This window comes from Canis aureus, chromosome 16, assembly GCF_053574225.1.
Source record: "Canis aureus isolate CA01 chromosome 16, VMU_Caureus_v.1.0, whole genome shotgun sequence".
NCBI lineage: Eukaryota > Metazoa > Chordata > Mammalia > Carnivora > Canidae > Canis > Canis aureus.
Window position 1 is genome coordinate 63,786,369 of NC_135626.1, and position 23,129 is coordinate 63,809,497.

A 23,129-nucleotide genomic window follows, 5' to 3' on the forward strand; every position below is an offset into this window, starting at 1 on the left:
GGGCAAGATTGTCCTGAAAAATCAGGAAATGGCAAGCATTGCTCAAAGCTACGTCTTGTTCTCACTCAGCGTTTCTTAATGGCAGACTTCCAGAGGGAAGATAACCCTTTTGTTCTTCAAGAAGTAGTTAAATGGTGGTTGGTGACCAGAGCGCACCCCTGTCGCTCCCCTGTCCCCGTCTGGTAACCTCACTCGGCCTCCGCTCCGGCTCTGCTGGGACATGAAGGCGCCTGAGGAGTCTCGGGTGTTTTGCCACCGTGTTAAATGGGGGGAGCTTCGCTTCTTAGGACGCGGGGGACAAAGACTGAGTCACGGGCAGGTCCTGTGTTTCACTCAAAAACGGCGATGTGGTTTGCCCTTTAAAACTGCGTGGATGGATAGCAGACGATCGCCTGCTGCTTCTCTAAGAAGTTCCTTTACTTCACGGTGGGGTGAATGCTACTTAGGGTAAAACCAGTGTATTTTGCCCATTTGTGTGTGTGTGTGTGTGTGTGTGTGTGTGTGTGGGTGAGTGGGTGAGTGGGTGAGCTAAACCTTCTACAGGCGAACAGAATTGAGTTTGGGATGAGATCTGCTCCTTGCTGTGCCTGCTGGAAACCAGGTGCCTGGGGCTCAGGGCAGGTAGAGGCGTGCAGCTTCCCCCTGGTGCGGACGAGAAAGAAAGTCCCTTTCTGTTTGACACGGACCATTTCTCCGTGTTGGGAAATCCTGGTGAAGTATCGCATAAGCTCCTGCAGCGAAAGCAAACAGGTGAAGACACCAGAGACGCGTTCCAGCCTGACCGGGGCCCGCGGGCAGCGTGTGCGGCTGGCCTGGGGCCACCTTCTCCCCTCTCCGCGTGGATGGAGGTCTGGTGACTCAGGCGCTCGGCCGCGTCCCGCTCGGGAGAAGGGGCCTCGGGCCTGCGGGAGCTTCCATCACTATGTTGGGCCGCTGTTATCAGACCTGTGTTTGCTTGAAACACACTAATATTTCAGATAAGCCAGTTTCATTCTGAAAATGTGAAATTAGAGCAGTTTAGAAATTCAATCTGAACAGATTTAGGAACTGGTTACGTACACAGGTACCCGCACAGTTGACTTCTTGAACTCACCCCGGAGTCTGTGCTTGGCTAAACGCTGTGTTTTCAAGAGGAAAGGAAGCAGCTGACACACGTGGCAAGCTGTGCGTGTCCTACTTTGTTAAGTTTGGTAAAATATTGATGAAACAGTATTTTCAGCCATTTACCTGTGAGTGCAGAAGGCCTGGGGCCGAGGCCGTGCGCAAGGCCCTGCGGTCAGGGTCCCGGGCTGCAGCCAACACAGCCCCGCGGAGGCCGGCTTGGGGGAGGCCCCCTCTCTCCCCACTCCCTCCCTCTCTCCCTCCCCCCTCTCTCCCTTCCTTTCATCCATCCTTCCTTCCTCCCTCCTGGACACGGGGGACCTCATGCCTCAAGCTGGGCACCATGTGCCACACACAGTTCTGCCCGGGGTTACTTAGAGATAGAACCTTCTGGGCTCCTGTGAGGCAAGGGGCCCTCGGTAACTGTGTGGGACCCCCACCCCCCGAGTGGCTGCCCGCTGTGCTTTTAGGGGATGGCTGGGAGGAAAGGAAGCAGCTGACACACGTGGCAAAACTAGAAGCACCTTCGCTCACTGTGAGTACTTGGGCTTGGTCGCAGCAGGAGCTCAAAGACTCGAAGCTAAGCCGTCCTCGCGTGGGCCCTTCCCCGCCGGCCCCGTAGAGCAGGTTCTCCACCGGGCTGGCCTCGGGAGGACGCTCACCACTTGGCGGCCACACTGGGCGGCCACGAAGAGAAACCCGCGAGGTGTCTTAGTGGCCTCGGCCACACCAGGGTGCCTGGCTGGAAGTGGACTCAGCCCGCCACGGCCAGCACGCCCGCACCTGGTGGCAGCCCGAGTGGGTGAGATGGACCCATGACGTGTAGCCCCTCCCAGGGCGTCCTGGGCAGCTCCCGGGCGGTTTCCTGCAATTTCTCTACATTTGTCCGTTTCTCTGCTCAGTCTTCCAGAACTTAAAAGTTACGATTTAGGACAAATAGATTGACAGGAAATTTCAAGAACTCAATATAAAATACAGACTTTTGGTAGTGTCGGCTGGACCCAGAGCTGGTGCAGTTGGAAGTCTGCATTTTTATTGGGTCAGATTTTTTAAAGCGGAAATTCTTGGTCAATATCTTTTCCTAGAATGCTTACAATCTTACGGATTACGACAAGCAGCTCTTGTTGAACATACACGTGGTGGCGAAATTTCTGTTAATTCTGAGAATATGTTGAGGATGCATACCGCACGTGTGGCGGTCATGTAGGGTGGCCCGGGGGGCTCAGCGGCTGGGCGCCGCCTTTGGCCCAGGGTGTGATCCGGGGTCCCGAGATCGAGTCCCGCGTCAGGCTCCCTGCACGGAGCCTAATTCTCGCTCTGCCTGTGTCTCTGCCTCTCTCTCTCCCTCTGTGTCTCTTATGAATAAATAAAATCTTAAACCAGGGATCCCTGGGTGGCGCAGCGGTTTGGCGCCTGCCTTTGGCCCAGGGCGCGATCCTGGAGACCCGGGATCAAATCCCACGTCGGGCTCCCGGTGCATGGAGCCTGCTTCTCCCTCTGCCTGTGTCTCTGCCTCTCTCTCTCTCTCTGTGTGACTATCATAAATAAATAAAAATTTAAAAAAAATAAAGATTAAAAAAAAAATCTTAAACCAAAGAATGTTAGTTGTGTAATTTTTAGTTACTGAGACATGACATGAACACATGGCCATCACTTTTATGTTTCTAATATTAACAGAAGCCAGTAGGTGAAGGAGGAGGTGACTTTTCTTCACTTTTAAGCTCAGTATTATTTAAATCTCATTTCGGGTGTAGTTTGTGGTCAGGAGTATAGAGGAGAAAGGGAATAAGCTCTGGTAAGAGTTTTGGCGAATTTATTTTTAGCTTCACCGGTGAAAGGACCCCAGACACTGAAATCTTCGGAGGTGTAGTTACTTTTCACAATTTTAATTCTGAAGCAACTTGAGACTTAGAGTTTTTAGAAGAGTAGGAGAGGCTCCCGTGGGCCCTTCCCCAGCCGCCTGCCGCGGGAAAGGGTCACAGGGCCCACCCCAGACCCCAGACCCCGCGTCGGGGAGGCTGCCTTTGGTCCCTGGCCTCCCTCTGTGCTGCTGTGTGTCCCCGTCTGTCCCCGCTCTGGCCGCCGCCGAGGGCACCTGTCTGCCCGTCTGTGGGTCTTGCCTGCGGAGGCGCGCGGTGGCCAGCAGTGGCTCTCTCAGCTCTCCTCCTGTAAGGAAAGGGGGTTCCCTGTCCCCTTTCTACCCGCGCGTCGTCTGCTGATGTCTGGACGCAGGCAGGATCTATATCCTCGGGCCTGTCGTCTGACGCTTGCTGGTTGTGCCGCTCAGATGGCTCTGCCTTTGGCCGTGGCAGTGGTTTCATGTTGGCTGCTGTGTCCTTTCAGCGGGACTCAGAATTTTATTTCTTTGAATATTTTTCCGTTTTCTAGGGTGACGAGATTCTCCAGACTGGTATTTTGTTCCTTTGCCCCAGCCCTGAGGTCAGCTGCTTCTGGGGTTTGTGCTGAGATCAGAGCCCTGGACCCTGCTCTCAGTCCATCCAGTACAGAGGCACCAGCCCAGGCGCCTCTGGCCGAAGTGCCCGTGTCCGTGTGGACGCTGCGATGCCGGCTGCCCCCCCCCCCCCCCCCGCCCACCTGGCTGCCCCCCGGCTCTTGGGCTCCTCGCGCGAGTCCTCCGCCGTGTGCGGGGCCGCGAGCTGCTAGACCCCAGCCTGGGAGGAGCACTGCCCCGTCCAGGGCCCCGGGCTGGCCCTCTGCGTGCTGCTGCGTAAGGCAGGCGTGTTCCCGTGGCCGTCGGGGTCCCCCCTTCTAGTGGCTCGTTTCCGTGGCGGCACTCAGGTTCCCTCCCGCCATGTACCGTTCGGGGTTTGGCAGACTCCGAGTTGGCTGAGACAGGTAGAGTCCCAAACCGTGGCTGCGTCTTCCCGAGTCCCCCATCCTACCCTTGGTCGTCAGCCGCCCCGACCCCTGGCCACCACCAGACTGGTTCCGGGCCCTGGTGTTGCCGATTCTGAGACACACCCGACGCGCTCCTTCCGTGTGGCAGACTGTGGGTAGCTTCACCCGGTCCCCGTGATTGGTGCTGCCCACTGGGCCGTCCTAGCGGGGGCATTTCTCGGTACAGGGTGGAGGGGCGCTCGTCGGATGCGGGCCTCGGTGGGCTAGGACCGGGGAGTGGGCCGGGCGGGTCCCCCGGAGGCTCCGGGTCCCCCAGAGGCTCTGGGAGAACGCGGCCCCCGCCGGCTTCTGGAGGCTGCCCGGGCCTGCGGCTGTCCCTCGGGCCCCTGTGACGAGGGGCAGCCCCCCCCCGGCGGCACCTGCCTCCTGCACTGCTTGCTGCTGGCCGGGGGGGCAGGTGCACGGTGCGGGGCCCAGCACCCCGACAGCTGCGCGGGGGGCACCGACGGACGTGGGGCAGCTGGAGGGATTGTCGGGCCCACGGGTTGCTGTCCAGGCTGGCGAGCGGGAACTGTGGATGTGCCGATGGGACGACCCACATATTTGGAGGAGGAAGAGGAGATGTAGAAATAGGAGTGGGTCGCGTCAGGCCCCAGCTGACGGGCCGTGTCGCTGGGAGGTGGCCTCCGTGTGTCCGAAATACCCCTTTCTAAGGGCATTTTCTCTGGGCCGATGGGAGCTGCAGGTTCTCGAGTCATCCTTAGAAACAGCGCCGTCTCTCCTCTGCCCAAATCCTTTGTTTTCTGTTAATAAAGCCACACAGAGTCAAATGAGTGCTTTCTGCTTCATCAGTGATAATTAAGCGCGATGATCTCACGAAGAGGGGTTTAAGCGAAGTCTGATGAATGTTATGAGCTTGGAGAGGCTTCCTTTTCGCCGAGGTGGTTGTGGTTGGTGGGGTGGGCATGGCATCTGGAGGACTTGGCGTCCCCCCGATAGCTGTGTTTTGCACTTGGTTGGGTTTCCGAGAAGGGGGAGGGCCTAGGTGTCCCCGGCTGCCTGCGCACGCCCCGTGTCACCGTGCATCTTGGGGTCTGGGTGCCGAGGTCTGTGTCCATGTCCATGCCAGCCCTGCCTGTTGCCCACCCCCCCCAGGCTGAGCACGTTCTCTCCGAGGCCCCTGTGTATGGCGGGTGTCCTCCCTGTGACCTTGCTGGCACTCAGGTGACCGGGGGCAGGCCCCGGAGTGCTGGGAGCTCGCCGTGCAGGGACGCTGAGCAGACACTGGCTCCCCAGTCATGTGGCAGGGTCTGTGTCCTTTTACAGACTTCCTTTTAACTATTTTCCTCTTTTTTTCACAGCGCCCTGGTGATTGCCACGGTGTTTGACCGAAACATAAACTGCAGGAGAGCAGCCTCTGTGAGTTTTCCTGTTTTGTTCCTTTGCTTGACGGTGTGGGCGGGTCCGGACCGTGCCCTTCTCTGCTCAGCAGGCCGCGCACTCCTGCTCGCTGCCGGGTGCGGTGCCCGGGCAGCCACGGGCGCAGCGCCAGTGCACGCCTCCTCCCAGTTTCCGGGAGAAGGGGCTGCCCTTTAACCTGTGAGGCGGGTCGGGATTACATGCGGCACCGCCGGCCGAGAAGTGCCGCCATCTGAGCTTCGTGGGTGACGGGACAGTGCCTGACGACCAGGCTCAAGGAGAAGACCGTGGGTTCCAGCTGTGTGACCCGAACGTGACAGTGGGGCAGGTGCCTCAGAGCTTCAGGAGGCGTGTTGCCAAGCAGAGGTCCGCTCAGCCCCACGCGGGCGTGCTGGGCCTGGGGCCTCACCGACGTGCCTGGCGGCCCCAGCGGGCCTTTCTGCGTTCAAACGCCAGTGTCTCCCCTGGGCCTGGTCATGCTCGGGGCAGATTCTGTGTGCGAAGAGCTTTCAGGAGGCTGCACCGTTGCTTCGAGGGGCACTGACCGGGAGTCTACACGACATCCCGCTGCTCCTCCCCGGAGCTGGGATGTGGCCCCGAGCTCTGCTTCGGGGGTTCCTGCAGATGCTGGCAGACATGATGGCTGCCAGGCCATGTCCCGGCCGCACACAGGGCTGTGTTGCTCTTGGTCAGTTGCGTAGGTCAGACTCACACGTGGGCTGCTGTGGGTGCTGAGGGACCAGGCGTGCCTTCAGCTGCCGAGCCTGGTGGCGGAGGGGCCTCTGTGTCAGGAAGCGTGGGATGGACATGGGCAGAAAGGCTGTGCTCTGAGGATGATGGGGGAGACCAGGGGATGAAGCCAGGAGGGCCCTGGTCCTGGCTGAGCTCTGGTCTTTGCAGGAGGAGGGTCTGGCCCGAGAGGCGCGGGGGCCTGGGAGGGATTCTGTGAGCCTTGTGTCGTAGGGGACCTGAGTGTGTCCTCTGGGTGGATTGGCGGCCCTGAGCTGGGGTGTGGGGAGAGCTGCCTGCCTTGCCCTGGGGGCCCCCGCCGTACCACGGGGAGCCAGGTCTTCCCGGCCCAGAGGTGGGACAGGATGGTGAGCCTAGGAGGGCCTTGCTCCAGACGGCTCTGCCCACACACTTGGGGGCTGAAGCTGATTCTAGGTCCCCCACGGGCAGCAGCCACGCTTCCAGGTGCTGGAGGGAGGGCGGACGAGGCATCTGTGCCCCTCGGCCTGGTCCAGCTGGAGCCCGTGGGAGTTGGTGAGACAGAGGAGGAGCAGGGGGTGTCTGCTAGAAGGACTGAGAGTAAGCACCCCGTGTGGCAGCGGAGGAGACTGACTGGTGAGAGAGGGCGCAGGCCAGCAGCTCCCCTTGGGTCAGGCTGGGTCAGAGGTGACAGCTACCACTCGATGCCGGGACACTTAGGTGCGCTCAGACGGCCTTCGGCAGGTGAGGGTCTGCTGGGAATGTGGGATTTGGAGGATCCGTGTCGTGCTGGGCTTGCTCCCGCTTGCTCTGGGGAGACCTTTGGGGATTGTTCGTGTCACACTCAAGCTGGGACGGTGCAGGCTGGAGTGGCTGGGAGCCAGGGAAGTACCTGGCGCAGGTGGGGGCAGGGGTGGGGCCACCCAGGTGAGGGACCCACATGCCCAGTCCCTGAGAGGGGAACTCGGCCGCGGCTGTGTCTTCCGTTCCCACGCCTGGGGTTCTGTTTTCAAGGCCGTGCTTCCCAGGGCCCCTGGCACCACCTGCGGGCCTGGGGGACCCAGTTCCTGGGTGTTTCCTTGCGGTTCCTGTGGGGCTGGCGGCTCCGAGGCGGGGTGGTCAGTGGGGCACGGCAGGGCCCTCACCTCACTCCTGGTGCGTGTGGGCTCCTTACGGCTCCACGTGCAGGATCTTGTCATCTGTGAGGAAAAGAAAAGTTGAAGAGTTTACTGTTTCCTTTCCAGTCTCGATGCCTTTTATTTATTTTTCTTGCCTAAGTGTGCTGGTGCAGGGGGGCAGGCACCATGCTGAGCCGACGTGGGGGCCGTGGGGGCCGCCTTGGCGTCCGTCTGGGGATGTGCCGGCTTTCACTATCAACTGGAAAGCCTTTGTAAATAGGCTCTAGCAGGTCGAGAGGTTCTGCTGGCTTGTTGTGAAGGGTTTTGTGTTGTTTGATTACATCCTGAGTGGATGTTTGATTGTGAGATGCTTGTGTGATTTTGTGCTTTTTTTCTGTCAATATGTTGTGTCCTGCTCATCAGTTTTGCAGGTATTGAGCCAACCTTGCATTCCCAGGAGAAATCCCACTTGTCCTGTCCTCTTTCACGTGCTGCTGCACATAGTTTGCCGGAGTTTTCAGTCTGTTTGTAAGGGACCTTTCTGTGTGGCTTTGGAATCAGGGTAATCTGGCCCCACGGAGGTAATTGCGAGTGTTTCTACCTCTTGTATTTTGTAGAAGAAGTCTTAAAAGATTGTTCTGGGTGGCTCAGATCATGACCCTGGGGTCCCGGGATGGAGCCCGTGTCGTCGGGCTTCTCCCTCTCCCTCTGCTCCTGGGCTCTTGCTTTTGCTCTTGCTTGCTCTCTCTTGCTCTCTCTCTCTCTCTCTCTCTCTTTTTTTTTTTTTTTTTTAAGATTTTATTTATTCATGAGAGACAGAGAGAGAGAGAGAGGGGCAGAGACACACAGGCAGAGGGAGAAGCAGGCTCCATGCAGGGAGCCTGACGTGGGACTCTATCCCAGGACCCCAGGATCACGCCCCGGGCTGAAGGCAGCGCTGAACCGCTGAGCCCCCCCTGGGCTGCCCTACTTGCTCTCTTAAATGAATAAAGTCTCTAAAAATAAAGCTGGCTCTTACTTTGTTTCTACTTCAAATGTTTGCTGGGAATCACTGGTGAACCCATCTGGGCCTGTTTTGTTTCTTTGCAAGCACGTTCCTAACTCACTTCCCTTAGCCTGTGTGTTTTCTAGTGAAGGGACTTATCTGTCGGGAGTCGTCAGGTGCAGCCGCGGGTGCTCCCCCGTGCGCTGTCCTGTGTCCCCGGCAGCACAGGTGCCTGGCCGCGGGCCCTGCCTCGTGTGCGGGAGCTCGGGCGGAGCGTCCGCTGCCCCTGGACGTGCCTGCCTGCCCTCTGCACCCTGAGACAGTGTAACACAGGAGGTCCTGGGCTCTGGCCCTTCAGAATTTTCTCTCCAGAGGAAGTTTGCCAGCGGAGCTAGTTTCCTCTGTGTTGATGCAGTTCTGTTTCTGGAGCGTCAGTAGGAGTCCCGTGACTCCGTGAGGGGCCTTCACGTCTCTGCCCTGATGGTCACCCAGGAACATATTCATGCTTTCAAACACGATGATGATTTTTTGTGAAATCTGGAGTTAGAAAGTAGCTTTTACATTTTCTTTTTTTGTTTACTGTAAAGCCAGCATTTTAATGGGAAGCAGTGGTAAAATTAAAGCAGTGCTGCCTTTATAAACCCCGAGAAAGAGGTGAGAAAACCCAGAAGTCCTCTTATTTTTCAAGTTAGGACTATAATCCTTCAAAATTTGCAGGGGATTCTCTGTGTTGGGCGTCATCCCGGTACGCCGGGCGACCCAGCCGGTTCTGAATGAAAGCTGTGGGTCAGAGAGGCACGTGTTGGAAGCGCGCTTGGACACCTGGGACCGAGGAGGTGACAACGTGGAGTTCTCTTACTGTGGAGCTCAGACCAAGGCTTGCTGTGCCCCCTCCGGCGCTTATTTGTGCTCAGGTTTCATGCCCTCAGTGCCGGGGTGTGAGGGGCGCTCCTGGCCGAGGTCAGGAGGGCCTGGGCCTGTGCACTGCCAGCCACCCGGGGCCCCCTGCCCCCACCAGGCCTCGAGCTGCTGTCCTCATGCAGGCCGGGAGGGGGCCTACGGGGTAACCAGCACATTAGCGAATCTGCAACCGCTCACCCTTACGGAGCTGTTCAGTACTTGCTGCTCTGTTGGAGCGGAGCCAGTGGCTGGGGGGCTGGTGGGCTGGGGGGCCGGCGGCCGGGGTGGGGCCGGGGGCCTGGTTCATCGCAGTTACACGGAATCTCCTTGAAGCCCAGTTAGCTGAACGGTGTGCGGCCCCTCAGGCCCTGTGGTCCTACTGGCTGCCTTTCCGCTCCATGTTGCAAGGAGGAAGTCCTGCCACAAGTGACCCTTTGGGCTGGCGGTTCCCCGTGGGTCCACCTGGGCTCTAGCTGGGGCGGCAGCTCAGGGCGTGACCCCGAGGTCCCAGGATCGAGTCCCTCATCGGGCTCCCAGGGTGGAGCCTGCTTCTCCCTCTGCCTGTGTCTCTGCCTCTCTCTGGGTCTCTCGTGAGTAAATAAATAAAATCTTAAAAAAAAAAATTTAAGTTGCCGTGAACAGTCGTGTCCAGGCTTTTGCGTGGACATAACTTCTTTCTCTTGGCCTAACGCCGGGAGTGGCGTGGCAGGTGGACGGTGGGTGCCTGTGTAGCCCCGTGTGGAGGCTCGCCGCCGCACCTTCCCACCGCCTGTCGGGGATCCCGTCCCCCGCGGCCCTGCCAGCCTCTGTGGGGTCGCTGCGTGGTCCTATCAGGGTGCGGCGACGCCTCCTGCGCCGTCCTGTTGCCTTCCTCTGGTGGCGAGCACCTCTCCATGGTTCTGTGCCTCACTTCCGCGCACCGTCTCTTGGAGCCTTCGGCCTGTTTCCTCACTGGCTGGCCTGTGCAGGGCTGACTGTGGGTGGTTCTGCTCCCGAAGCGAGGTGCTGCCCTTGCTGGCGCGTGGCCCGCGGGCCCTGCTCCCGGGCTGTGGCTTCTGTCCCCAGGACATGGTGCTGCACAGAGCAGGAGTCTTTTTTTTTTTTTTTTTTTTAGATTTTATTTATTCATGATAGTCACACACAGAGAGGCAGAGACACAGGCAGAGGGAGAAGCAGGCTCCATGCAGGGAGCCCGACGTGGGACTCGATCCCGGGTCTCCAGGATCACGCCCTGGGCCAAAGGCAGAGGCTAAACCGCTGAGCCACCCAGGGATCCCCAGAGCAGGAGTCTTAACGTTTGGTGTGACCCGTTTGTCAGTTCTTTCTTAAACGGGTCGTGGTTTGGTGCCCCCTCTCAGAATTCAGGGCCTGGCCTCCGTCCTAGAGGTGAGGTTCTCTGCTTTTCTGTCGTGCTGCACCCTGTGGTGCCTGTCTTCTGCGCCCACGTGCTGACCTCACCCGTGCTGGGGCCCGCGGTCCTTCCCCTCTTCTTCAGGGCTGCTGCATCTGTTCCAGGGCTCTGTGTTTCCACATAAATCTTGTATTATTTTTTGCTTTTTAAATTTAAAAAATATTTTTTATTTTTTGCCTTTTTGATGTCATCAAACTGGTAAATGTGTTCCTAAATATTGCTTGTTACGTAAATCGATGTTATATCTTATTTCCGTTGCCTTTTGGTTGGTTTCTTAATTTCTTTAATAAATTTGTTGCAAAAGGCCCAATATGCTACCAAGTGAAAATCGGGTCTCTCTCCTGGTTTGAAAGCCGCGGGAGGGCCCTGGGTGAGGAGCCCGTCTGCTGGTGCCTGGGGACGACCCTGGTTCTGATCCTCCGTGGGACCTGCCCGCGATCTCTGGTTCTCCAGTCCGTTCCGCATCCCTGCGTGTGCTCCCTGGCGGCACCCTGTGCGTGCAGCGGGAACCGGCCCCAGAGGCTCGGCTCCGGGGAAGGGGCCGCGTCCACCGGCAGGTTGCTCCCCCGGGGCCACCCCGGTTTCTGAGCCCGGCTCTGGGCACCGGCTGGGTGGTGGACGGGAAGGAGGTGCTGCCTGTTGTCACCACTCAGACGGCCTGGCCTGGCTGTCACACGTCCCAGGGCAGGCGGAGACATGGGACGGGAACTACTGGGGAAGTCCACGGGTTTTGTCCAGTAAGCGCCTAAAGACACTTTATTGGGTTTAAGTGAATATTTCAAGCTCTGGGCCTGTGTCGGCGGGGCTTGTCCGTGACGGCCCTGGGGCAGGCCCCGGGGGTGGGGTGGGGTTGCGAGCTGCTGCTCCAAGTTCCCAGGACAAGGGTTCCATGTTGGACTCTGTTCTCACGCCTCTGTCTGGAGCCTTGGATTCGGCTTCTGCGAGCAGCTCAGCGTCCACTTCCAAAGGGCACTTTTCAGGATGTGTCTGATTTTATAAACTTGATTAGTGGTTTGAAAAAGCACCAGGACCTAGAGACAGAATGACAGCTACCCTTGGTGCTCTGATCGGCTATCAATGCAGACTTTTATCTAAAAAAATAAAGCCATGGGTCATTTGTGCTGCATGGCATTTGTTTTGAATTTCTCTCCTGATGTTTAGCAAAGTGCAAACCTAACTCACCTGCTCTGTTTGTTCTTCTTCTCCTTAGGCCGCTTTCCAGGAGAATGTGGGAAGACAGGTATGGCTACTTCTTGAAATCTTCATTCCTAAAACTTCCCGTCACTTTAGCAGTAGAAATACTGAAAGCTACAGACTTGGTATCTCCTCGCACTGTCGGATGTGGGTATGGAATTTACCTAGGATGAGCTTGTGTTGACTCGGTGCCGTCTGGTCACAGACCCACTCGGGATGTTATCCAGGGGAGAGTTGACACAAGTTTTAAACAGTGCTGTGTTTTATGGGAAACCCAAACGTGTAAGTGATTTCACGCACACCCACGTCAGGTCAGCGCCTTATGCGTTGCCACCCGATTTTAGCAGTTGCCTGTGGGGCGGGAGGGATGTGGGAGGAGGAGCCTGGCTTCTGAGGGACGGAGGCATGATCCTGCCCATGCTGTGTTGTGTCGGAGCCAGCTTCCGGAAGCCGCTGATCCTGTGGCCTCTCTCTGCCCCCCAGCACCGTCGTGCCCCCAGGCCCCAGCCTCTCCCGGCTGGTCAGCCTTGGCTGGGTGGTGTGGCCCTTGTCACTGGGTCATTCACACCGTGTATGCCGGTGGCCACGCTGGGACGTGTGGCTGGCCTGGGGAAGAGTAGACAGGAGCAGGTCATGTTGGGGGAACACTGAGCTGAGCTCTGGTCAAAGCCCCAGGAAGAAGCACTGGGGTGGAGGGATGTGCACTGTGGGCAAGGCCATCAGCAGACGGGGCTGGGTGGGGGACAAGGGGAGATGGTGACAGGCGTCTGGGACTTGGGGGTCAGAAGTCAGGCTACAGGCCCCAAGGGGAGCCCCTTGAGGAAGGGCAGGCCTCCGCGAAGGAAGACTTGACGTTGGGGTGTTTGGGAGGAGAATGCCTGCCTGCAGGTTCCCCCTGTGCCCACCGTGAGGGGCCTTCTGCACGCGGGTCCACGGTCTCCTGGTTCCATTGTCGTGCTCCCAGGGGCCAGGGTGAGGGCTGACCTGCTTCTGCAGGGGAGACGACATGTGGTTCTTGGTGGGAGGTGCTCCCAGAATGGGTCCCGGGCGGCCGTCCAGGCTGGCTTCCCCAGCTCCCTGCAGGGTGGCGATTGTTTCGTTGTCCTCCAGCACCTGTCTCCTCAGGGTCTCTCCCTTTCTTCCCTGGCTCGAAGGTGGCTGAGACCAGTGTCCTTGGTGCCACCTGGGGGGCCCCTGGACACATAGATGATAGAGGCTCCCTAGGAAGAGACGGCTCACCTCCGAAGAGAACAAGCTTTGGGGTGTTGGGGCCGCCAGTGTGGAGAGCTCCCGAAGGAGTGCTGCTCGGGCCAAGGAGGGCGCTGGACGGGAAGGAACTTGGAAGCATAGGGGGTAGGTGGGCAGGCGTCGTAGCCAGGGAACCCGCTGGAAGCTGAGCCGAGGGGCTCCGGACACCCCAGCGTCAGAGCCCAGAGCCCAGGGGAAGGAGGCGTCTCCCCACCCCTGGCTTCCAGCCTGCTGGGGGAGAGCCAGGCCTGTCCCAGGCGCAGAGTGCTCGGGGCTCTGGGCCGTTCCCGTGTCCCATTTGGTGGGGGGACACTCAGGTTGGATGGACCATCAGGGAGAGGAAAGGCCTCTAACCACCGTCTAGGTTTGGAGGACCAGCCAGGAGCCAGTGTTCCAGGGGGTGTCCCTTCAGCCTCCCCACCCCCCTGCACGATGTTTCCTGTGAGCAGCGTGCATGCAGCACGGGCGTGGGGGAGCCGGGCAGCTGGTTAAGAGACATGGACTTTGAAGGAGGTGGAGCCTGGTGGGGGCCAGGGTGCCAGCCCTGCCCGTGGCAGTGTCCTGCGGCTCGGGGGGAACGTTGCAGAGGAAGGATGGGAACCCACCGAAGCAAAGAGGGACACTCAGGAGGGCACGCAAGCTCCCCAACGGGATGGGTGGTGTTGGCGTGTTGGTGAGAATTCCCAGAATGTCACACGCAGACTTGAAGTGCACACGCGGCGCCGACGCACCTGCGCGTAGGGTCCTGCAAACCTGCTTGAAAGAGACGCAGTGTCTGGGATGCCCATCGAACGAGATGGGCCTCACTGTTGAAACCTGATTTTTTATTTTTATTTTTTACGGTGTGGGTGTAAAGAGAGTCTATTAAAACATTTTAAAGTTGAAAACGTTTGAGTTGCTTGAAAAAAAAAATTAAATATTTTTGAGTGGTTCACGTTATAGTAGTGCAGTGTCCAGCATGAGATGGGCCGCCAGGGAGCTGTGTGCTGTTGGTCCCCAGCGTGCCTGGTGTGGGCGTGGGCGGGTGTGGGTGTGGGTGTGGCGGTGGTTCCCCTAGAAAGGCCTCCCCTTACTTGTGTCATTTTTGTGCTCTTCTTCCTCTTGACTCTGTGATTAGGGCACTTTCCCCCATGGAATTGACATTTTGACCGCAGCGGACTACTTTGCTGTTGGCAACAGAGCTAACTGTTTCCTGGTTATAAGGTAAGTTTCTAATGTTTGTCAAAAAATGTAATATTTTCCTGTGATGCCGATGTCAGAAAAGCCTCCATAATTTTCTCTCTTCCCCTTGGAAAGTCCACTAAGAGTAAATATAATTTATGTGACCGAAATTTGTGTTTCCTGCTGATGAGGCCGGGTGCCTAGTGCGGGATTCTTTTTATGTAAAACCCTAGAAAACGCAAACTAATCCAAAGGGACAAGGGGCGTGGGCAGGTCTGGGCGGCCTTCTGGTGGGGGAGGGTGCGTGTCAAGGCCGCAGCTCTGGGATGAGCTGTGTCTGCTCTTCCCCTCCTCCCAGCCCGTCCTGCTGTGTGGCCGCTGCCTCCGCGCTCCCTGCTTCCTGCAGCCGCCAGCCAGGCCGACGCGGCTTAGAAGGGACTGTGTGTCTGTCCTGTTTTTTTCTTTTCAGTAAAATCATGTTTCCCAAGTTGAAGGTCTCTGGGTTGTTTCTGAGACGCGAGTAAGAAGAGTTAGAGAAACCAGGTCCTGGGTTAATACGTAGTGTCGCCCCCAGCGCCGTGGGCCCCGCGTCCCACTGGTCCTGTGGGCTTCGTGGCCTCACTGCCTGAGTCCTCGCGGCGGTGCCCACGCGGGAATGGCGTGCTGCTCTGCTTTGTCGCCTCGGACACGTGTGAACCACTCTCCGTCCTCGGGAGAGATTCTTTGCGCACCCGGGCAGACCGTGCAGAAATTATGTTTCTCCATGACCAGCATGCACAGAGTTTTTAAAAAATGTAGCGTTTGCTCTCTTTCTCAAAGACGCTTTGACTAAACAGCCTGTTTTTAGCGTCCTTTCTGTCTCGTCTGGACGTCTAGTGGCCTCCTGGGCCTTAACCAGTTCTTTCCTGCCGTCATCCTGTTTTCTTTGTTAGTAGTTGAACATATATATATATTTTTTTTTGAACATATATTTTAATGTGGAGAATTTACCCCTTTTCCTGGAGCTTCTTGGGTAACATTAATGCCCAGTTTTTAGCCTTGCTGTGTTTTCCCTGTCGCTAGGGTTTCTAAGCTGATCTAAGACTTCGATGTCACAGTTGTCTGCGTGGCATAGAGATGTTTGGCAAAACATAATCTTGCGCCGGGTGTGTTCTGACGGCACCTTTGGCGTCTTAGTGTGGACAAGGGGCGGTCGGTGAGGACACAGTCCAGTGGTCGTGGGGTGGGGCTCCTGGGGCCAGGGCAGGGCGCACACCCAGGGTCCTGCTGTCCGCCTGGACTGGGGGAGGGATGCAGAGGGAGGGGACTGTGCTGAGGGGGGCAGCCCGGGAGACGGTCCAGGGCCAGCAGGGCCCAGCTTGGGCGTCGTGCGGAGCCTCAGAGCCAACGTGAGGGTTTGCATCGTCCTGCGTCGTGGGACGTGGTTGGATGGGCCTGCACTTCGGCAGCTGGAAGGGGGGGTCGGGTTCCCCGGGGGCGGGGGTCAGCCGGGGTTCCTCTGGAGATGACAGCTCTGCACAGGCTGGACCAGCGGCCCGCGGAGGCTGTTGGTGGGCCGTGCCTGCAGGCCCGCCGCCTTCGTGTTCACTTGGGCAGCTTCGTTACCGTCCTGGGCGCGGGGACCCTGCCCGTGTCACGTTCTGATGTGTCAGCACGCCGGGGCGGGGCACCCAGGTCCCGGCCTCCCCCAGTGGCCCCGGCCTGCCGGCCGCTGGGGTGCTTTGCCTTCCTAGGTGGTGCGTGGGCCCCACAGAACACGCTCTGTGCTGCTCCTGTCACTTGCTGCGTGTTGAGGATTTGTTCTGCGGCCCAGGGCTCTGCTGCGGATACGGAGCATCGGCCCGTCCGCCCGGGCAGGGGCCGCTGGGTGCCTCCGGGTTGGGCCGCTCCACAGGGTGCGACACTGACGCCACGTACACGCCTGTCTGAGGACAAGTGCTCCGCTTGCCGGGCGCCTGGGCCTGGAATAGCCGGAGCCCAGCTGTTAAGAGCCCGCAGGCAGATTTCCAGGACGGTGCTCCCGTTCCCCATGCTCCCGGCGACCCGTGCTCCCGTTCCCCGTGCTCCTGTCACAGCCGTTCTGGCGGGCGGGCAGGAGGCTCGCTGCTGTTTTCCTCACGACTGAGGACTTGGAGCGTCTTTCAGGGGTTCCTTTGATAAATTTTTTGCCTGTTCTTGGGTTAGTTTTCTTCCTATTGAGAATTTCAGAATTCTCTACCTATTCTGGATATGAGCCCCTTTTCAGATAAATGGTCTGCAAATGTTTTCTTTTTGTCTCTTGTCTTTTGCTTACAGTCACCTGTGTATTCCTGAGAGTAAACCTTTAAAAAAAGTCACGTTTATTTTTGTCCGATTGTTATTTTATACGACTATTTTACATGTAATTTCTATATAGGAAGAGTCCATCCCCAACTTAAAATGTGAGTTTTGGCCATGAGTGGGCAGCACCGTATGGTCACGCAGGACGCGCCCCCTGGCCCCGACAGCCCCGCGTGCCCTGGCCCTGGCACCTGGACTCGCCTCCCGGGCCCGGAGTCTGCCTTTTCTGGAACCGGTGTGGACAGAGTCACGTGGAGCCTTTGCTTTGCGTCCTGGCGTCCCGCGTTCCTGAGTTCTGCTGTCGCCTGGCCTGTCCCTTGTCCGCCGATGGCTGGTTGCTGAAGCCCCTTTGACGTCAGCGCGTGAACACGGGGCTGCTTCTGTTGGGACACGACCCGTGGTCGCTGGCTCTGTTGGCCTGTCTTGCTGCTGGAAGTTTCCTTGGTGGGTTTCTGACATCTGCGGTCCTGTGCACCCTTCTCGAAACCCCATTTGTCGTATTTTGCTTTCCAGTAATTTGCACGTTCCTGCCATACGACCTCTTCTAACTTAGGAGCCCTCAGAGCAAACTGCCTCCTCGTTGCCTCCTAGCTCCGCGAACGGCTGCCACCCACACAGTCAGCTCCGTTTTGCTTCTCCTACTGCCTCCTTGTCTGCGTCTGCTTGGTGACCTAGTTCTGTCACTTGTGTCCCTAATAGCCCTCAAGGGCTCCTCCTGCTGCCGATCCCCTCAGCTGCCGCGTAGCCCGGCTCCCACTGGCCTGCCGCCGTCTGCTGACCGCCCCCCCCCCCCGGGGGGGGCTCTGCACGTGGCCTCTGTGCAGACTCTGCTGCTCGGGGAACGCTGTGCACCGGGCGCTGGTTCCGGACGTGTGTCTCCCCCTTGGTCAGCTGTCGCTGGGTCCCAAGCTCGACGAGAGCTCAGGTGGCTGGCATCTGTCCGTCTCTTCCTGTGCGGCCATTGGTCGTGGATGCTGGCAGTCCCAGGGGCCCTTCGGTGATGGGGTCCTCCCAGGGGTCACATCTGGGTTCCTCTCTGACCACTTATCCACTGTCCTGGTTCTTCTGTTTTTCCTTCTGACTTTACCTCTTTTGTCACCGTTGGAGGGTCTCTCCGTCTCCCTCATCTCTGGAGAAGTCTCTGCTTTCTTTCACATCCAGAACACACACTTTTGTGCCCGTCCCCCCAGTCCAGCACCTTGTAGCACACACATGTTCACACAGCACTGTGTTCACCCCGTGCACATGCACACACGTGCCCACCCAGGATTCGGGTAATTCCAAGTGTTTCCCCCTTCTCGGCCCTCCGTGCCGTCCAATGTGTCTCTCAGCCTCCAGGTAGCACACGTGGCCGATGGCTGAGCCCGTGACGGGGGGTGTGGATGGCGCACAGGCTTGGGCAATATGTGGGAGCAGTTGGGTGTTCTCGAACAATGACGCATACGAGTGTGTGTTTTTGGAGGAGGTGACATAAGGGTGTGGTGTACGGTTCCCAAGGTGCAGCTGATGCTCTGGTGGCCAGTTCCCTCCCGGGGGTCCTTGGCTCGTCTTCTGGAGAGGCCAGGTTCGTGTCACACAGGCCGCGGTGCTGACTTCCTCCCGTGCTCGCCGAGCGCTGGCAGCAGGTGCACAGGTGGGCACGGCTTGCGTGCTCATCCGCGGGGGACGGCAGGTCGGCAGGTGGCTTGGGTGTGGTGCCCGCGCAGCAGAACCAGCCGAACGTGCACGCGGCGCCTCCCTCCTCCTGTCCTCCGGGTGGACGTACTGCGCACCCTGCGTCCCTCCCCTCCGGCCTAGTCTCGGCTGCTTGATGTGATGTGATGTGATGTGAACGTGTTTGCACGCAGGATTTCCCACCTGTGGGGTTTTATCTGAATGAATCGACTGCAGTGGGATGGCTGGATCTTTACGTTTTACATTCCTTGGGCGATGCCATTCACCGTCCACAGAGGCTGCTCCACAGAGGTGCTCCCAGCAGTGTTTCTAGATGCCTCTAGGTCCTGCCCACGATGGCTGCACCCGCACCCCCAGGTTTGGCTGTCTGGTGGGTAGATGGAGGCTTCCTGTCTGTCTCCTCCGAGGAGGAGGCTGGACGCCAGCTGTGTCCTGTCCTGTTCTTCTCTGTAAACTGAGGCTTTTCCTCTGAGGTGATAGTATTTTCTTATGGATTTGGAACAATTTTATTTTAAAGAGGTGTCTTATTTGTGGTAACAGTTGCTGGTATTTTTTTCTGAGTTTGTTTTTATCTTTTGACTTCATGATGTGTTTTTCCTGGCAGACGTTTTTCTTTTTTGGTCACGTGTTTGAATGTACCGACCGATCTTCCTTGATGGCCTCTGAGTTTTGGCAAGATCGGGTGCACTCAGGGTGGTATGGCCGTACGGCCTCTGGGTTTTGAGTCGTAGGTAGAGTGCGCCTGTCCTACTTGGAGATTTTTTTTCTTAATTCTCCTACAGTATTTTTACTAGATGTAACTTTTATTTTTATTTATTTTTAAAGATTTAATTATTTGACAGAGAGAGCGAGCGACCACACAGCAGGGGGAGGGGCAGAGGGAGAGGGGGAAGCAGACGCCCCGCTGAGCAGGGAGCCTGATGCGGAGCTCGGTGCCAGGACCCCGGGGTCACGACCTGAGCCGACACTTCAGCGACTGAGCCCCCCAGGTGCCCTATACCTTTTATCTCTGAGGCAGGATTTACATTCCATCAGCTGTCCTTGAGTGAAGCGCACGGTTGAGCAAGAGTGGACACCTGGTGTCACCTGGTGTCAGCAAGGTCTCCCCTGGGTGACCGGCACCTGCATGACACGCGGCGGCGAGCAGCCTCAGCCCATCGCTGTGGACCGCTGGTGCCTTTTGTAGAACATCTCATGGCGGAATCAGGAAGGATGTACTCCTGCGTCTGGCTTCTCAGCTCAGAACGTTGTTCCGAGCGTTACACCTGCAGCGTGTGCGCCCGGAGCTTGCTCCTGTCTGTTGCTGGTGGCTGGTGGCGTGCCACAGCGTCCCTCTGAGCTCACCCGTCCCAGACGGTCAGGCTGTTTGGAGGGTGTGGCTCGGAGGAGTACCCTGCTCGGAGCCGTACGTCTCCATGTGGGTGCTTAGCTTTGGTTGTTTCTGGGTAAATACTTCCAGGGGGATTTCTGTGTCCTTAACTTTATAAGGAACTGCCAAACCGAACGTGGCTGTACGCGCCACAAGCATTGGCGGGAGTTCCTGCTCCTTCACGTCCTCACCGCCTCTCAATACGGTCTTTTTCAGCATGTTTATCGCCGGCTTTCCTGAGTACACACAGCCGATGATAGACCACCTGGTGGCCATGAAGATCAACCACTGGGATGGGTAAGTTTTGTGTTTGTCTCATTACTAATGTGTTTTATCAGAATATCTGTCAAAGGGCAGCCCGAGGGGCTCAGCGGTTTAGCACCTGCCTTCGGCCCAGGGCGTGACCCCGGAGTCCTGGGATCGAGTCCCGCGTCGGGCTCCCTGCATGGAGCCTGCTTCTCCCTCTGCCTGCGTCTCTCTCTCCTCTCTCTCTCTCTCTCTCTCTCCCTCTCTCTGTGTCTCTCAGGAGTAAATAAATGAAATCTTTAAAAAAAAAATGTAGCTGTCAAATAACAATTCTTATTTTTTTTCCAGAGGAGCGGTTAAATAGAGCGAAGCCTTGAGTGTGTCTTCTTATAGATTTTGTCTGTTAAGATGACTTTTGCGAAGTGATAGGCGTTCCAGTCTTCGTGCCTGATGTGCTGGTTAAGGGTCTGACTCTAGTTTTACCTCTGGAGACCTTAGGTGTGCCAGGTGTGCGGTGTTGCCGCGTGGATGCGGTCGTGTTGGGGTGTGCCGGAGCGCAGGAGCAGCCCCCTGGGCGCTCCCTCAGGGGCCCCTTCCCCCGTGCTGTCCTGTGTGGCCGCCCTGGCCGGCGGTCTTCTCCGTTGTCTCCTGGAAGCCGGCAGCTTTTCCTCCTTCTGTAGCAGCCCCAGGGCCCTGAGTGTTGCGCGAGTTAGCTGGGGGCCCCTGTGATCCAGAACCCAGAGGGGTGTCTGCGCTGCCGGCCGCCGTGACTGCCCCTGGGAAGGCGAGACCACCTCGTCTAGGAGGGCTTGGCGTGGCTGCTGGTGCAGGCAGCAGGGCTGGAGGAGAGGACTGCCTGAAGGTAGGGGCTGCTCACAGCCCTACGTCGAGGGCCTGGCTGTAGGGGCGTCACCTGCGGGGCGTTCCTTCTGACCTGCCAGGACCAGCACCCTGCACGGTGGGGCGTTGGCGGGGCTGCCGTGTGTGCAGGAGGGCAGGGCTCTCCTGGGAGTGGGGCGCCCCTGTGCCACCTACGTGGGTGCAGCCCACCCACCAGCAGACCTCTTCCTCGGTTTCCTTGCCGGGGATCTTCTGAGACTTGTGCTGGTTTCTGACACTTGAGGCGTCACTGCACAATCTCTCATAATTGGGACAAAGATCCCACGCACCAACCCTGCGAGGAACTAGTGAGTCAGTAGGACACTTAAGACCAGAACGGTGCGTGTGTCACCCGTGGTGTTTGGCTAAGCTCTGAAGCCGTTAAAATCTCCAGCTGATGTCAGAGCGTTCCCTTCTCCATCTCCATGTTCCGTGCATTTTGGGTCGGCCTGTTTGTTAGGTGCGTTTACAGTTATAATTTGTATGTCTTCCCATTGGATTGACTCTTTATCATTATGACGTTTCCCTCTGTTTTATGCTAAATTCCTGGTCTTGGAGTATGATCTGAGGGGTCGTGGTGTGGGGGCTCGCGTGCTTTCTTTGAAGGGCCAGGCAGTAAATACTTCAGGTCACTGTTCCGTGTATTTGTAGTTTTTTCTTTATCTGACCTTTTACGATGTAGAAACTGTCCTTGGCTTAGGGCCCTGCAGAGAAGCCCGGCTGGAGCCCTCGTAGCCGCTGCGGCCTATGCCCTTTGCCCTCAGCCGGGGTGAGTCTTGTAGGGTCTTGCTTTTCTGTCCCTTCTCACGGAGTCTGCCCTTTGTGTGAGGCCTTTGGTCTGCACAGAGCTCAGGACATCGTCAGCAGGGTTCACTTTCTGCCCGTCTGTGGCTATTTTCTATTTTTTTCTCATGGCTTCGGTCTTGTTATCAATTTCGTTAAGAAGATACTTTTAGAATAAGCTCTGAAAACCTGGAAGTGTTCAGGGTGTGTGAGCCGGGCCGTGGAGGGAATGTTGTCTGGTCCTAGTTCTTTCAGGTTTGAAGATGCTCAGAACCACATCGGCTAACACTTTCCAGAACATTGGGCTTTTTAAAAAAAAAACATTTTTTAAAGATTTTATTTATTTATTCATGAGAGACACACAGAGAGAGGCAGAGACCCAGGCAGAGGGAGAAGCAGGCTCCATGCAGGGAGCCCGACGCGGGACTCGATCCCGGGACCCCGGGATAACGCCCTGGGCCGAAGGCAGGCGCTCAACCGCTGAGCCACTCGGGCTGCCCAAATAAAATATTTTAGAAAGATAAATATGACTTAATTTTTTGGATTGTGGTAGGATGTACATAACGTAATATTACCTTAACCACTTTTCGTGTACAATGCAATAACATTGCGTATGTTCCCCATCCACCTCTAGAACTTTTTATCTTCCAAAGTGAAACCCTGTCGCCGTTGACAGGGACTCATTGTCCTCACCTCTCCCGTGGCCCCTGGCACCCACCATCCTGCTTTTTGTCCCTAAAAATTTGATTCCTCCAGGGTCCTGATGTAAGTGGAATCATACAGTACTTTGGGACCGGTTGAGTTCACCGAGCTTGCTCTCCTTCATGTGCACCCATGTCGTAGCAGCGATAGGATTTCCTTCTGTTGTAAGGCCAACACTCCATTGTGTGTGTAGAGCACATTTTCTTCGCCCACTCGTCTGTCAGTGGCCGTGGGGTTGCTCCCATCTCCTGGCTGTTGTGAAAAATGCTGCCGTGAATGTAGGTGTGCAAATCTCTCTTCTGGACCCCGGATTCAGCTCCTTTGCGTGAAATACCCAGAAGTGGAATTAGGATCATATGGCGTAATTCTATTTTTAATGTTTTAGGGAGCCCCTAGAACCATACTGGTTTCCCTAATGGCTGCACTTCCTTACGTTCCCACCCGCCCTGCACAGGGATTCCAGCTTCTCTGTGTCCTCATCATTCCTTGCCTTGCATTTTCCTGACGGCGATCCTAGCCCGTGTGAGGTAGCATCTTGTGATTTTGACTTGCATTTCCCAGGATCATTGATATTGAGCATCTTCTCTCGGGTTAGTTGGCTGTGTATTGTCTGCGGAGAAGCGTCTCAAGTCCTTTGCCTGTTTTTAAATCCAGCTACTTGTTTTTTGTTGTTGAGTTGTAGAGTTGTAGAGGTTTTTCATATATTCTATATTAATCAGCTATTTTCTCCCATCTTGTAGCTTGCCTTATCACTCTCTTGACTATTTCCTTCGATTGACAGAAGTTATAAATTTTAAAACAGGGACACCCTGGTGGCTCAGCAGTTGAGCACCTGCCTTTGGCCCGGGGTGTGATCCAGGAGACCCGGGATCGAGTCCCACGTTGGGCTCCCCGCAGGGGGCCTGCTTCTCCCTCCTCCTGTGTCTCTGCCTCTCTCTCTCTCTCTCTCAGGAATAGATAAAATCTTTAAAAGTTTTCGTAATGCAGACTTTACCCATCTTTACTTTCTTGTCTGTGCTTTTGAAGTCCTCACCAGGTCTAACATCATGAAGC

General features: G+C 57.0%; 1 protein-coding gene across 2 annotated transcripts in view; it reads left to right on the forward strand.

Annotated features, from left to right (window-relative positions):
* Positions 1 to 23,129, forward strand: part of TBCD (tubulin folding cofactor D) — a 138,424-nt gene that overhangs the window by 84,844 nt on the left and 30,451 nt on the right. For both annotated transcript variants that reach the window (XM_077854747.1, XM_077854748.1), the window contains 4 exons: positions 5,322 to 5,379; positions 11,712 to 11,741; positions 14,061 to 14,146; positions 19,683 to 19,763. In XM_077854747.1, coding sequence (XP_077710873.1) covers positions 5,322 to 5,379; positions 11,712 to 11,741; positions 14,061 to 14,146; positions 19,683 to 19,763 — 255 coding nt within the window. The remainder of the gene's footprint in view (positions 1 to 5,321; positions 5,380 to 11,711; positions 11,742 to 14,060; positions 14,147 to 19,682; positions 19,764 to 23,129) is intronic.